The sequence below is a fragment of the Chrysochloris asiatica genome, unplaced genomic scaffold (genome assembly GCF_000296735.1).
Source record: "Chrysochloris asiatica unplaced genomic scaffold, ChrAsi1.0 scaffold00015, whole genome shotgun sequence".
NCBI classification, from domain to species: Eukaryota; Metazoa; Chordata; class Mammalia; order Afrosoricida; family Chrysochloridae; genus Chrysochloris; species Chrysochloris asiatica.
This window is the reverse complement of record NW_006408533.1, coordinates 14,064,919-14,079,700: the sequence shown is the minus strand read 5'-3', so window position 1 is coordinate 14,079,700 and position 14,782 is coordinate 14,064,919. Positions and strand designations below refer to the sequence as shown.

The following is a 14,782-nucleotide window of genomic DNA, read 5'->3' as shown; positions in this document are numbered from 1 at the left end:
GGAGGGTCAGATAAAAAGAGGAAGACCCCCAACGAGATGGATTGGCCAGGTGGCAGCATCGATGGACTCAAGTGTGGCACCAGTAGTGAGGTTGGCCCAGGATTGGATATTGTTTCGTTCTGCTGTACATAGGGTTGCTATAATTCGATGCTGACTCAATGGCACCTAACAACAACAACATATTATCTATCTATCTATCTATGCATATATGGAGTCCTCTGGGTTAATTCACTGAACTGCAACGTCAGTTTGAACCACAAGGTTGGCGATTCAAACTCACCAGCCGCTCCTCGGAAACCCAATACACAGTCTCTATGAGTCAGAACAACAACATATATGTATTTATTCAATCTCCTTTATTTTTGTTGTTATTGAGAATAGGCACAGTAGACCATATACCACTTAAAGTTTCTCTATATACAGTTCAGTGACATTGTTTGAATTCTTTGAGTTGTACAAACAATATCACCCTACTTTTTTGAATTGTTCCTTCCTCATTAACTTAGACTCACTGCCCCCTAAGTTTTCTCTCTCATCTTTTGCGCTGCTGCTGTCAGTTTGATCCCATATAGCTGGATCTTCAAAGAGCATAATGCTCAAGGCAGACATTCTTTACTGGTTAAAGCTGAACTATTTACTTTTAACTGTTCACAAGGTCAACATAATTGTGTACCTAAAATGCAAGGGTTTGAAACTCCAAGCACTTAAGATAAAACATCCATGCAATTTTTCCCCCCTCAGGAAAAACGCTCAACGATTTTTAAAGAAATAAATGAAACTAAGAGCAGAACCCTTGATTTGCAATCCAAAATACATAAATTCAATGAGGAATTAAAATTAAAAGAACAAGAAAAGAAACGCTTTGATGAAATACTTAATGCTTTAAAGTGAGTACTTAAATTTTATCAAAATAGTAAGTTTATTTAATATATAACTGATAAAAGGCATAAGATTAAGCTTCCAGATTTGGTAGTTATTATAAAAATGGTCAATGTTTTCTTTCATAATATTTTGTGAAGTCTATACAGGATATTTGACTTACAAAAGTATAATTACAAACTGTTTTTGTATTCTTCACTACTCCTTGAGTTGGCTATCATTTGAATAATTGGAAATATTTTTCCCTCTCTAGCTATGGATTAGTTATTCTTTATTATATAAGTGATCTTTTAAATTAATTTCAGTATGTCTCATTTGTGTACCATGCTTAATAATTTGTGGGTTTTCATGCAAACTTTTGGATAACAATTTTGAGGTAAGAGTTTAAAAATAAGTCTTTTATAAAACTTTGCAATTTATGCACATTTTTTATCTTCAGTAACCTCCTTCATCTGGGACAAACCTAACAAGAGTTAGTAAGATCCCTGTGAGAATGATCTAGGCTCATAGTAGACATGTATTTAGAATTTATTTGCTCTTCCTTTACTCTGCTTGGTTCTTCTATTTTATAATACATTGGGGACTGAGGACATAACTGGGAAACTAGTAGAGAAGTATGCATTGGTCGTATTTAAGATAGAGAGTTTGAATAAACATAGAAGGCTAATGCAAGCATTAGAAAAATTTTAGTTTATGAAAGATAAAGTACCAAACAACAACAAAACATCTATGTTCATCATGATATCATGTAGACTAATTAAACTCAAGGAATTCAACCAGAATTTCTTTAGTTATTACCATAGGGTTATAAGTTATTTCCAAAATGATTATCTAGCTTTATTTTAAAAAGAGTAAATTATATACTTTGTATCCTGTAAGAAAGCAAGGAAACAAGCCATTTACTTTGAAAGATATTTATCCACATTATTTGAAATCTACAAGAATTTTTGGGCTTTAAAGTGGAACCGTGGATTAATGCACTGGACTGAAAAGTTTGTTTGAACCTCAAGGTCGGCTGTTCAAGCTCACCAGCTTTTCCTTGGAAACCCTGTACAGGGTCGTTATGGGTTGGAACCAACTACGGCACTTAATAACAACAACACAAGTGTAAGCTTTAAAGAAGGAGCTCTGCTAGCGTAGTGGTTACGAATCGGGCTGCGAACGTTAAGGTCAGCGGTTCGAAACTACCAGCTGCACCAAGGGAGAAAGATGAGGCTTTCTACTCCCGTAAAGATTTACACCCTCGGAAACCCTATACAGGGTCGCTATGGGTCGGAAACGACTCGATGGCACATAACAACAACAACAACATAATGTTTGGTATAGTGGAGGGTCAGAGAAAAAGAGGAAGATCCCCGAAGAGGTGAATTGGCACAGTGGAGACAGCAATGGGCTCAGTCATAGGAACAATTTCGAGGTTGGCCCAGGACTGGGTGGGCAGTGTTTCATTCTGTTGTGCATAAGGTCATTTTTATGAGCCAGTATTGCCTCGAGGGCACGTTAACAACAACAACAAAGTGCAAGCTTGAAATTACACAATTTATACTATAATTATAAGATCTAATTTAGGAGCTGAAGGGAGTTTTTCTTCTAGAAAAATTCTAAGAATTCTTACCATTGTCAGTTCAAATGTTTGATTTCAGACTATGGTTAGATTGTATTGCTTTGCAGACAAGAGTGGAGACAATGTACTGATGAGACAATCACCTCTGTAAACTTGGAAAAAAAATGACTTACTATACAATTAAACTGACAGTATGGTATTATTTACAATGACATTAATTACTTTACAGAGATGATGGACAATAGCAAATATATTTTAAAGCTACCAGTGGTTGATTTCCTGATTTCCCATGTACTTTGCTAGGTAGTCTATGTATTTATCTCATTTAATTATCATAAAAGATTCTTATTATATACAATGTTATTTCCATACCCGTGCTAAGAAAAAAAATGAGTCAGAGAATTTCAGTGATTGAAGAGGAAAAAAAGAGTAGTCATCTACAATTTGATGAACTTGACCTATACTTATGGATGCAGTAGCTCAAATGAGGGAACAAATCTTTACAGCGAGGATTATTCCTACCCCTCGGTACACAGTGTTGACAGGGATGGGAAACTTAGACTTTGGCTACCCAAAATAGGGGGGCTACAGAGGCAAGAAGTGGACTGACTTACAAGCTCTCAGGAGGGACCCTAGTTCCAGAGGGTGTAGGGAAAGGTAGAATCTCCACTGAGTGGTTTCCAACCTGTCTGAATGGGGCTGGTAAAAGGAGATGGGGATAAGACTTTTGTGGTTCAATAGTAAATAATTGCTATCAGGACTGATTGTGAGTGTTGGAAATGTAGAGGTAGACGTTTTGTAACAAAAGGAGGGAATGGTTGATTTTGCAGTCCAGGAGCAGAGGTTCATTGGACTATCAAGTGAGAGGAGCAGAGGGTGGGGCCCTATCCAGAGAAGTAGTGATGCCAGAGATGGAGGCAGAGACAATGATGTGGAGAGATGGAGCGGCTGGGGACTCTGGACTTAGGGAGGAAGAGGGTTTGTGTGCTAATGGCCGGGGAGGGCAGACTTGTAGGGTGTACCCTATGGCTGATTGATGATGCATGGAGGGGATTGTAATCATTGCAATGACACAAAATACAATAAGATGAATGTAAAGCTAATATTTTCCCATGTAAACTATCACTTAATTCACAATAAAAAAGTTAAAAACAAAACAAAACAGAGTATTTCTAGATTTATCTTGAAGTATAGTTCTGTCAGTGGAATGATATCAAGGACATCATATAGGAAGAAAGCACAAGGTCATTAAAAAGAGAAGAAAGAAGGAAGAAACCAATATGAATGTCAGAAGAGACTCTGAAACTTGCATTTCAGCGTAGCGATACTAAAGCAAAAGAAAGCATTGAGGAGGTAAAAGAGCTAAATAGGAAATTTCAAAAGGCAGCTAAAAAAGACAAAGTGAAGTATTATAATGAAGTACAAAGACCTGGAATTAGAAAACTAAAAGGAAAGAACACACTCAGTATATCTCAACCTGAAAGAACATGTTTGCTAATGGTGTAGGACTGGGCAGTATTTGTTTTGTTGTTCACAGGGTTCCTATGAGTTGAAACAACTTTACAGCACTTAATAACATGAACATATTAATTACTTATATTTTACTACCAATATTTTCTCTTTTATAACTAACAATTTTACCATAAAAACGGTCATTTTGCCTTTGTAACAAACGATGCTTAGCTGAAGAAAAAATACATTCATATGTTATCTTAAACAATAAAGAAGTGTATCATCTGAAGAGATAGGAAGTTCATGGATATGAAAGCTACATTCTGTAGATCAACATTAGGGCCTCATTCTTTTCTCCCCTCTCCATTTTGCCTGTTACCAATAAATCTGAAAGCATCACTCTTTGTTCACATTTAGTGGATGTGAGCTTCTTCTTCTACAAAAAATAGTCCTCCTCTTTCATTTTATGGTGCAAACAATGTATGTACTCATTGTTGACAATCAACCATGTGATGACAGACTATAAGCTAATCAAACTATATCCTTGGAGTTATAAGAAGTTTTCTTGGAATGGGAACAGAGCAGAAGGATGCTGGCTACGCAGCCAAGAGAATGCACTACATTTCTCCATAGATTTTCTTCCACTTGGATAGTTTAGATATCGTTATATGGAGCATCTATAGGAAACCCTGGTTTAGTAGAGATTTAAGCATTTGGCTGCTAAATGCAAGGCCAGCAGTTCAAACACTACCTGCTCTGCAGGAGGAAGACGAGACTGTCTAGTTCATAGCTTTGGAAATTGTATGGGGCAATTCTACTCTGCCCTGCAGGAGCACTATGAGTCAGAGTCAGCTGGAAGGCTGTGAACATATTCAGTCACCATGTCACAAAGAATTAAGCACTTAACTGGTAAAAGAAAGGTTGGTGGTTCAAATCCACCCAGACGTGACTTGAAAGAAAGTCCTGCAGATCTGTTTCTCAAAGGTCACAGCCACAAAAACCTTATAGAGCAAAATTTTACTCTGCAAATACGGAGTCAAAATGAGTTGGAATCGACTTGACAGCAGCTGTTTTGTTTGATACATGGAAGTAGGGCTTAGAAAGGGATTAGGAAACTTTTCCAAAGGTCTTCAGCTCTGTGAGTTTTCAATAATGGGTCTTTAAACGTGTCTCTTAAATATATTTGATGAAATATGAATTGATTAGTGCAAATGTAATTTTTTCTTCATAGGGAAGAATTTATAAGCATAAGATATAAAAAAGAACACATACAAAGCGTGTTTGACCAGTACAAGAGTGAGAAAAGATCCTGTCAAGAGAGATTCTATGAGGAAGAAGAGAGATTTAAAATGCTCGTTTCCATGAGGCAAAACACTCTGGAAGAAATTAAGGTGAGTATCACTTTTGAACTGTTTTAAAAAGAAAGAAATATAGTGATAGCCAAATTAGCAGCTAGTTTGAGTCATTAATTTTTCATCTGGATACTAAGATGTCTACATTTATACAAATAGATTTATTAGCAAAATAAACATATAGCTTCTCAATTTTTCTTCTAAGTAATTATAATATTTTAATTATAAAAAAAAGGTGGTTCTCATTGTATAATGACAATTAATTCATTCTGTTAATATCCACAGCTGAATCATATTATACTTTCAATAAATTCTATATATACTCCCATTTTATTCTTATTTTTTAATCTGCTGATTAAAAATGAAGATTACATTTATTCTATGATCATTTTAATGTTTTTAATGGAAGGTTTGCAAATGGTTATACTTTTGTTTCAGAATAAGTACATTTTAAATTCTTACCAATAGATTTCTTATTTTTTTTAGTGGGAACATGTCATACTCTTTTTCTCTAAAAAAGCTTACATGTTTTAACTGCACTGAAAATTTACTTGGTGTAAACAGGTGAACTCTGTGAAATGTGTCTCTTTAGGTATGAATTGTTATTAATCTCAAGTTTTATAAAGCTTAGTTTAATAATATAAATATTAAATCTTTCATATAGAATATGATAGAATGATAAATGTTTTAGTTTCCTAGGTCATTTTGCAATAGTTTTTGTTACTTTCAATTACAATGAATAATAATGCCATAGAATATCAATATATTTAGGATTATTAATTTTTCAGATATTATAAAGATAATTTTTGCTGAAAATCCAAGAATATTTCTTTAATTTATTAAAACTGTTTCCTGTAAACTTAAGATACATGTAATATCATTACAATTTTTTAAACTGTTCTCTGACTTTGATAGTTGTATGTTCAATTATAAGATAATTGAATTTCTCCCATTTTTATGTATTGAAAGGCAAAGTTATTAGATGAGAAAGAAAGATTAATTTGGGACATTGTATGTCCATTGAATAAACAAGCATGTGAATGGGCGAACCTACCATCATTAATGATTTTACTCTGAACCCCTCCCATAAGAAAATTATTAGTAAAATTAAAGATAAATATTTTTCTCTATTAATAATGGTACCAAGTAACATTCTTCCATTTCCATTTTAACTATGACATGACATAAAAAATTACACACACACACACACACACACACACATATATATTATATTTTGCAGTGTGTGTGTGGGGGGGTGTTCTGAAAATATGAAAATAATTGGTGCCATCTAGTGGCAATAATAAATGACGCTTCCTCTTTGAAGAATTCCTAGGACTTTGATGGGTAAGTCTCACATAAATGAGATGTGAATGGATACCACCCAAACTGAGAAAGCTTAAGTTCTTGATTGGCTTAAGCATCATTGTCCACGTCATATTTTATCACAGCAGTGGAGTTATTTGTTTGAATTCAACCACTTGATCAATCCTGCTGGTGCTGAAAACACAGTTAGCAGCATCTCAGTAACTATTTATTGTCTGGTGTCTCAGCACTTTAATAATTAGTGAAATGGCAAGATATGGTCAGTAGGAAAGAGATGAATAAAGTGCATGCATAACTAACTTCTAAAAAGTTGAGATTTGTATTTTTTTTCATTAAAAAATCTGTTCTCATTTTCCCATTCTGCAGTGTATCCATGTGTTCCCAACCACTGAAATCCATCACATAGTTTCATTTTTAATTTACTTTATTTTTTAGGATAAATCTTTGTGTGCATTGGTTTGTTCATTTGTTTTAACGTGCTTGTTGGCTGCCCTGCTCCTGCAATAGGTGTTCTCTGTTGGAATGGGAAATTCTCATTCTTCTCTGTATCCTAAAGCTCAGAACTATGCCTGACACTAAATAAGTACTCATTGAATGAATAAATTCATGACTTTTTTTTATAATATGTCAGCCGTTTATATGACAACGCTGAAAGCAGGAACATTTCGGGGATACTTTCTGAACTGCATCAGCCTGATACTTTAGTGACCACTCATGCTGTAGGTAGAAGCTGAATCTCTAAATTGTCTATTGCTTTCTAGCAATTAAAGGCTCTGTTAAATACCTCAATAATGCTTTTCAAATCACCTTGAATTTATGTGAAGTTGTCTCTTATCAGTTACTTGGATAGCTCTTTGTCATGCATTCACCTTATATGACTAGAAGCATAGAGTTTGCCCTTGTGGACTTTAGAGATTAATATGCCTCATTATTAGCCATGCTATTTATCTAAGAGTAATAGCAGATATTGGTGATTAAATAGTAGAAAGGCAATGTGATTCCTGATAGCAAACCTTTACTCATCCCTGTTCAGAAATTGTAGAAAATGTTTGTAGATATGTATGTAAAATAATGCATACTTGGAAAGAAATGTCTTATTAAGATACCATTATAAAAGTGGTATTACTCTATAGTATAAGCACTGCACTGCTAGCTGTGAGGTCAGCGGTTCAATCCAGCCAGGCATTCCTCAGAAACATTATACAGAGTCTCTGTGACACTTAACAACAACAACAACACAACAACAACAACAGCAGCCCTTAGACAAAAGAACTGATCACAATTATGGGTCATCAGAAGTGACTGTTTAATAAAAGACTATAAAAGCCACAATAAAACTCATTGAAAATGTGATAAAACACAACAGAGAAATTTAAAACATATAGAGTTAATAAAATCGTTTAAGAAAAAAAATATACACAAATGTCAAATAACATTCAATATGATTCTAGAGATAAAGTCAATCTTTCCTCAGTAAACATATCATATATCTTTATTTAAAAATTCATTTATTCTTTTGTTGAAAATATACATAGCACAACATACACCAATTCAGTTTCTACATGTATAATTCAGTAACAGTGATTGCAGTCTTTGAATTGTGCAAATAATCTTACCCTCTTTTTCTGAGTTGGTTCTCCCCCATTACCATAAAGTCACTGCCCCCTAAGGCTCTTATCTAATTTTTCCAGTTACTGGAAAAAATTGTTAATTTGATCCCATATTGATAGATCTTAAAAGAGCACAATGCTCAAGGCAGAGATTTTTCTAGTTCAGCTTAACTATTGTTTGCTCTGAAGAAGATTTCAGAGGATAATTGTGTTTAAGTTATAAAGATTCTTTTCAGGCATTAATTTCAGGAGTTAATAGGACCTCTATGACTCCAGGAAACCTGGAGTCCATAAATTATAAGTTCTCTTCTGAATCCTGTCCACCACCCCCCCCCCGCTTTATCACAATACTTCTATAGACTAAACTGTTCAATAATGGTAGCCAGGCACCATTCAGTTCTTCTGGTCTCATAGGGGCAGTAACTCATGGATACAATTTGACACACATTTCATATCCTCCTCCTATTTCTGACTTGCTGTCTTCTTCTGGCATACATATATCTTTATATGGTAGATTTTTATTTTTAATGTCATGGTTTTTTTACTGCCTAGAATTTACAAATGAAATGCTTAAGTTTCAACATTTCAGTACAACACAGTCATCAGTTAGAATGATATAGTTCTAGCTACTGCTCTTCCTCTTTGCCTCTGCAATGATCCATGCAAAGCTGGAATCTAAGGCATGTTAATCTGTTATATGCCATCTTCAGAAGGCTCACTCTTAACTGTCTCAGTGCCTTTTGCTTGTGTGCTTTCCTTAGTCTTGCTCTCCTCACTAAAGCTTAGGTTGTGATTGTTGTTGTTAAATGCCGTCAAGTCGGTTCTGACCCATAGCAACCCTGTAGAGGGTTTCCGAGGCTGTAAATCCTTACGGGAGCAGAAAGCCTCATCTTTCTCCTGCGGAGCCGCTGGTAGTTTCGAACTGCTGACCTTAAGATTCGCAGCCCAATTCATAACCACTATGCTACCAGAGCATGGAAAAAATGAATTGCATTGGATTTCGGAAGAACAGAAGGAGAATTTCTAGACTGAGTTCTGGCAAAGATAATCTCTCACAAACCTTGAAGAATTATTGGGGTTTTTAGGTTGTTCCACATTTCCCCCTCACAGGAAATGCCAAATCTGCCTATTAAATCATTTCTAGACCTTTTCATGTGAAAAATTCTTGCCTTAATAAAGAGGCAGTGACTCACTGATTCATTGGGCAGTCAGGTATCAGAGTAGTGAAAATCAGAAATAAATTTAGTCTCTCAGAGAATTTTAAAGATAATTATAATTTTTTAACTATTCTAACATGAGTCACTCATCATTCACAAAATTATTTTCTGAGTACATGAGTACTACTATGTTCAAGGAGCTCAACATTAGCTGGCCGAACCCTAGCCTCAATTTTAACAATGACATATTCAGGGAAATAGATGTAAAACCCAGTCATGAAAATAGTGGCAAATGCTCCAGTTACAAACAATACATTGTGTCTCTGGATTACCACTCTGTTATATTAGAGACTCCGAATAAAAACATCACAGGTTCTGTGGTTTTAATAATGGAAAATGGATATGTGAAACACCTGGAAATATTTAGAGAACTGACCAACGAGCCTCCCAGGTAACAATAATTTGCCTCAGTGAAAAAATTTCCTACCACCAAAGAGCTTTTTCTTTTTTCTAACTTTTTACTGTGAATTGAGTGAAGTTTTACAGACAAGATCATCAGTTTTACCCTCAAGAAATCATACTCTTTGTTTCATCTCAATGATTGCAATCCCCACTTCCTCCCGGTGGTTCCGATTTGCATTCCACCCAGCTTCCCATCCCTTCTCAACTTCGTCCTTAGGAAAACGTTGCCCGTTTGATTTTGAATGATTGACCATTCCGTGGCAAGCAGACCTTACTAGTATTGTTGTCTCCCACTATCTACCTATATACTTCTTGGCTGAAAATTGGGCCACCAGGGTAGGTTTCTTTTCAGGCCTGAAGTTAAAGGACTATCATCTCAGGTTCTTCTAGTCTCTTTCTGACCAGTAAACCTGGTCTTTATTCATTTTTAAAAAATAATTTTGAGTTTTGTTCCACATTTTTTCTCACTCTATCCAGGACCCTCTAATGTGATCACTTTGAGAGTATTTGGTACTGGTATCTGGGCACCATTTAGTTCTGGTCTCAGAGTTGTAGTAACTGAAGTCCACATGCTCTATTGGCCCATTGGACTAACTGATTCCAAGTCTATTCCATTCTTACCATTCTTCTTTCTTCCACACATGGAGAGACCAATAGCTGCATGTTAGATGGTCACTCATGAGCTTTCAAGATCCCAGATGCTACTCACCAAAGTAGGATGTAGAATCTATAGTATGCTAGCTGACAATGGTGTCCCCTGAGACTATGGTCTTGAACCCATAACTCATTGTCTTAAGATGTTTGCTAATATTTAAGAAGGTTTTTTTTTTTTTAATACAACATGAAATATAAACCAAATGTGAACATGATATTCATAATTAAATTTATTTGAATACATACCTCTAACAGGATATTTGTCGTCACTTAATCACATTATACAGAATTCTGGTGTGATATACACTGTAGTATAAACACTAAACCATAAGGTCAGTTTTAACAGCAAGGTTGGTGGTTCAAACCCACCAGCTGCTCCTTGGAAAGCCTATACAGGGTTACTATGAGTCAGAAATGACTCAACAACACCTAACAATAAAAATTATGTCATGTGAATTAAGCTCAAAGTATTTTAAAAATCAGTCACTCAAAAAAGTAACTTGTTGCAATCTACAACACTTTGAGGAATGAAAGTTTTAATTTGAGGGTTGATGAGAAAAGAGTGTTAAGTTTGTATCAGCAAACACTAACATTACCAGTTTTTGCACAGATCCAATGCTGCAATGCCCATGATTGTTTAGCAATCAGGAGAGAAACCTAGAATATAGGAGAAGGAGGAACATGGGATAGGTGAATCCCAAATAGAAATTTATTTGGAATGTTTTTTATAGCATGATGCATTAAACAAGGAGGGAGCTTGCCTTCATTTTGCATTCTCTCTGGCATCAAGTCACACTTGGCAGATATGGCCCATAATTACAGTAGGTGTTATTTTTCCTTTTTTAAATTTGATTGACAATCAACCACCATTTTTAGCTTCAGAAAGTTACCTAGAAGCATCTATTGCAAATCACTGACTACAATCCATGTGCCTCTACATTGACATTTTTTCTATATAGTTGCAGTGATACTTTCTGAACAGCCTTTAGATCTTATGATTTTCCAGGCAACATTAATTACCTAGAAGAATTGCCTTCTTTTAATGCTATTCCCCATTGCAGAGTAACAACATGAATATCTAGCTTTTCTGTGTTGATCAATTAAGATAATTATCAATTTCAAAATGTCAAAGTTCATCCTTAAATATACCTTACCTAGTTATAATTTACTATAATTTTGACACATTGTTGTTGTTACGTGCCATCGAGTGAGTTCTGACTCATAGCGACCCTATATAGGATTTCCAAGGAGTGTCTGGTGGGTTTGCACAACTGACTTTGAGGTTAGCAGTCAAATGTTTATTCTACAATGCCACACCAGGACTCCAAAATTGGAATCAATTTACTAAGAATTTGGAACATTTATTGGTCTATTAGGGAGCTTTGGTGGCACCTTGGCTGCTAACTGAAAGGTCAACAGTTTGAACTGAAAGTTTCAAAAGGTCAACAGTTTGAACCCAGAAACTCCATGGGAGAAAGATGTAACAGTTTGCTTTCTTACATTTTTGGAAATCCTATGGGGCAGTTGTACTCTGTTTATAGGGTTGCTATGGGTTGGAATTCACCAGTTGATAATGACTTTAATTTTTGGATTTTATTGGTCTATTGAAGTACCTGGGTGGTATAAATACTTAAGCACTTGGTTAAGTGCTCAGCTTCTAACCAAAGGTTAACAATTAAGCCTTTAACTGCTGTTGTTAAGTGCCAGCCAATGAGTTCTGTCTCATAGAGACACTATGTACACCAGAAGGAAGCACTGCCCTCACAGTTGCCATGTTTGAGCCCATTGTTGCTGCCATTGTGTCAGTCTTGTTGGGGACCTTCCTCTTTTTTGTTGATCCTCAACTATTTTTCCAAGCATGATTTCATTTTCCATTTTGCCTCAAAATAAAGGTCTAATGATCTGCAACCAAAAGGTTCCTTTAGAAATCTACAGAGCGCTGTTCTACTCTGACATACAAGGGGTTGCCCAAGAGTCAGAATAAACTGGATACGTATTTTCTTTTTCAAAATTGGTTTACAGTTCTTGTATTTTGGACATTTTAAAAGATGCTGCTATAAGAAATTTATTAGAATTAAAAAAAAATAAAATAAAGGTTTTTCTCCCTCCCCCTTCCCCATTTGATAGCATGAAGCATTTCAGTTTCTTAAAGGTTTGAGAAAATTCTCCCAAGATACTATCAAGATCTGTGAAAGGTCTGATATTTTATTGCAAGCTAACAAGTTAGTTGGCCACAGTTTCACAGGTACTGACAGAAAACATTAGATTCCTGGGAATGCATAAGCTTCATGGTCCCAATGGTAACCCTAACCCCTGGAGTCTAATGAGGGTGCTGGGAAGCAGGTGCATGTCACATACATGGAAGATTTTCATCACAGATGATAAATCCTGAACTTAGAAAATACCCAATTTTATAAGGGAGTGGCTAGCAAATTTGCGTAAGCTTTCTCTGAAGACAGACATAATTCATTATTGAAAATGAAGTCCTGGACAAAAGCTGTTAAAAGAAGTGTAGAAAAGTCTTGGCAAATTGCAGGTCAACAGATATTATCTAAATCTGGCTGTTTTTGAAGAGCAACATTTTAACAATTTATTCAACTTTTTCTTTGGCTTTTGAATGATTAAACTCACTATGATTTGGAACAAATGCAATGGCACTTAACAAAAGCATTAGGAAGCTATAGTTTTCTTTGTTGTTGTTAAGTGCCATCCAATCAGTTCCAACTCACAGCAACCTGATGCACAATAGAATAAAAAAAATGACCGAATCCTGCACCAACCTTAACAATCGTTGTTACCCTTGAGTCTGCTGCTGCCACTGTACCACCAATCCATCTTGTTGGAGGTATTCCTCTTTTTTGTTGAACTTCCACTTTATCAAACATGATGTCCTTCTCAAGGGAATGGTCCCTCCTAACAATATGTCCGAAGTGTGAGAGATGAAGTCTGGCTATCCTGGCTTCTAAGGAGCATCCTTGCTGTACTTCTTCCAACACAGATTTGTTTGTTCTTCATGGTACTTTTAATACTCTTTTCCAACACCATAACTCAAATGCATCAATTCTATGGTCTTCCTTATTTATTGTCCAACTTTCACATGCATATGAGGCTACTGAAAAGCCCATGGCTTGGGTCAGGCTCATCTTAGTCCTCAAACTGATATCTTTGTTCTTGAACACTTTAAAGTGGTCTTGTTTAGCAGATTTGCCTAATGCAATACATCATTTGATTCTTCACTGCTGCTTCCATGGGTGTTGATGATGCATCCAAGCAAAATGAAATCTTTGACAACATCAATCTTTTAGCCATTTATCATGAAGTTATTTATCGGTGCAGTGGTGAGGATTCTTGCTTCCATTTCCTTGAGGTGCAAACCATACTGAAGGCTGTGGTCTTTGAGCTTCATCAGTACATATTTTAAGTCCTCTTTGCTTTCAGCAAGCAAGGTTGTAGCATCTGCATATCTCAGGTTGTTATCAAGTCTTACTTCAATCCTGATGCCATGTTCTTCACATAATCCGGCTTCTCTGATTATTTACTCAGCATACATACTGAATAAGTATGGTGAACGAATAAAACCCTGGTGCACACATTTTCTGATTTTAAATTATTCAGTGTCCCCTTGTTCTGTTAAAATGACTGCCCCTTGATCTACATACAGGTTCCTCATGAGCACAGTTAAGTGTTCTGGAATACCACGCTGCACAATGTTGTGCATAGATTGTCATGATTCACACAGTTGAGAGTCTTTGTGTAGTCAATAAAGCACAGGTAAACATCCTTCTTGTATTTGCTGATTTCAGTCAAGATCTGATATCAGCAATGATATCCCTTGTTCCGTGATCTCATCTGAATTCAAATTGAGCCTCTGGTAATTCCCTCTCAACATATTGTTGCAGCCATTTTTAAATGGTCTTTACCAAAATTTTATTATTTGGTCGACCAACTTAGAGACCCACAAGTGCAGCCCAAAGCATCTCGTCTCACTACAACCCAGTCACCCCTGCTGCACTTCCGCCTCTTGATTGACATCCGAGGATGGAAATCCTGCCTTTGAGCCAGACTCAAGGACCCTAGCACAAGGAGATTCCTATTTAATAGCAACCACGCAACTGCCACTCGTCTGTCTGTCATGCTGTGGTGGTTTGAATTGCTGTGATTCTGAGGGCTATGCCATCGGTATTTTAAATAACCAGCAGGGTCACCCGTGGTGGACAGGTTTCAGATGAGCTTCCAAACAAAGACAGACTAGGAAGAAAGAGTGACAAACTACTTCTAAATCGCTAGTCACTGAAAACTCTATGAATAGCAGAGAAACACTGTCAGATA

General features: G+C 36.0%; 1 protein-coding gene across 1 annotated transcript in view; it reads left to right on the top strand.

The window, feature by feature from the left end:
* CCDC178 (coiled-coil domain containing 178) overlaps positions 1-14,782 on the top strand; it is a 585,948-nt gene that overhangs the window by 142,195 nt on the left and 428,971 nt on the right. The window contains exons 15-16 of the mRNA XM_006835132.1: positions 742-887; positions 5,127-5,286. Coding sequence (XP_006835195.1) covers positions 742-887; positions 5,127-5,286 — 306 coding nt within the window. The remainder of the gene's footprint in view (positions 1-741; positions 888-5,126; positions 5,287-14,782) is intronic.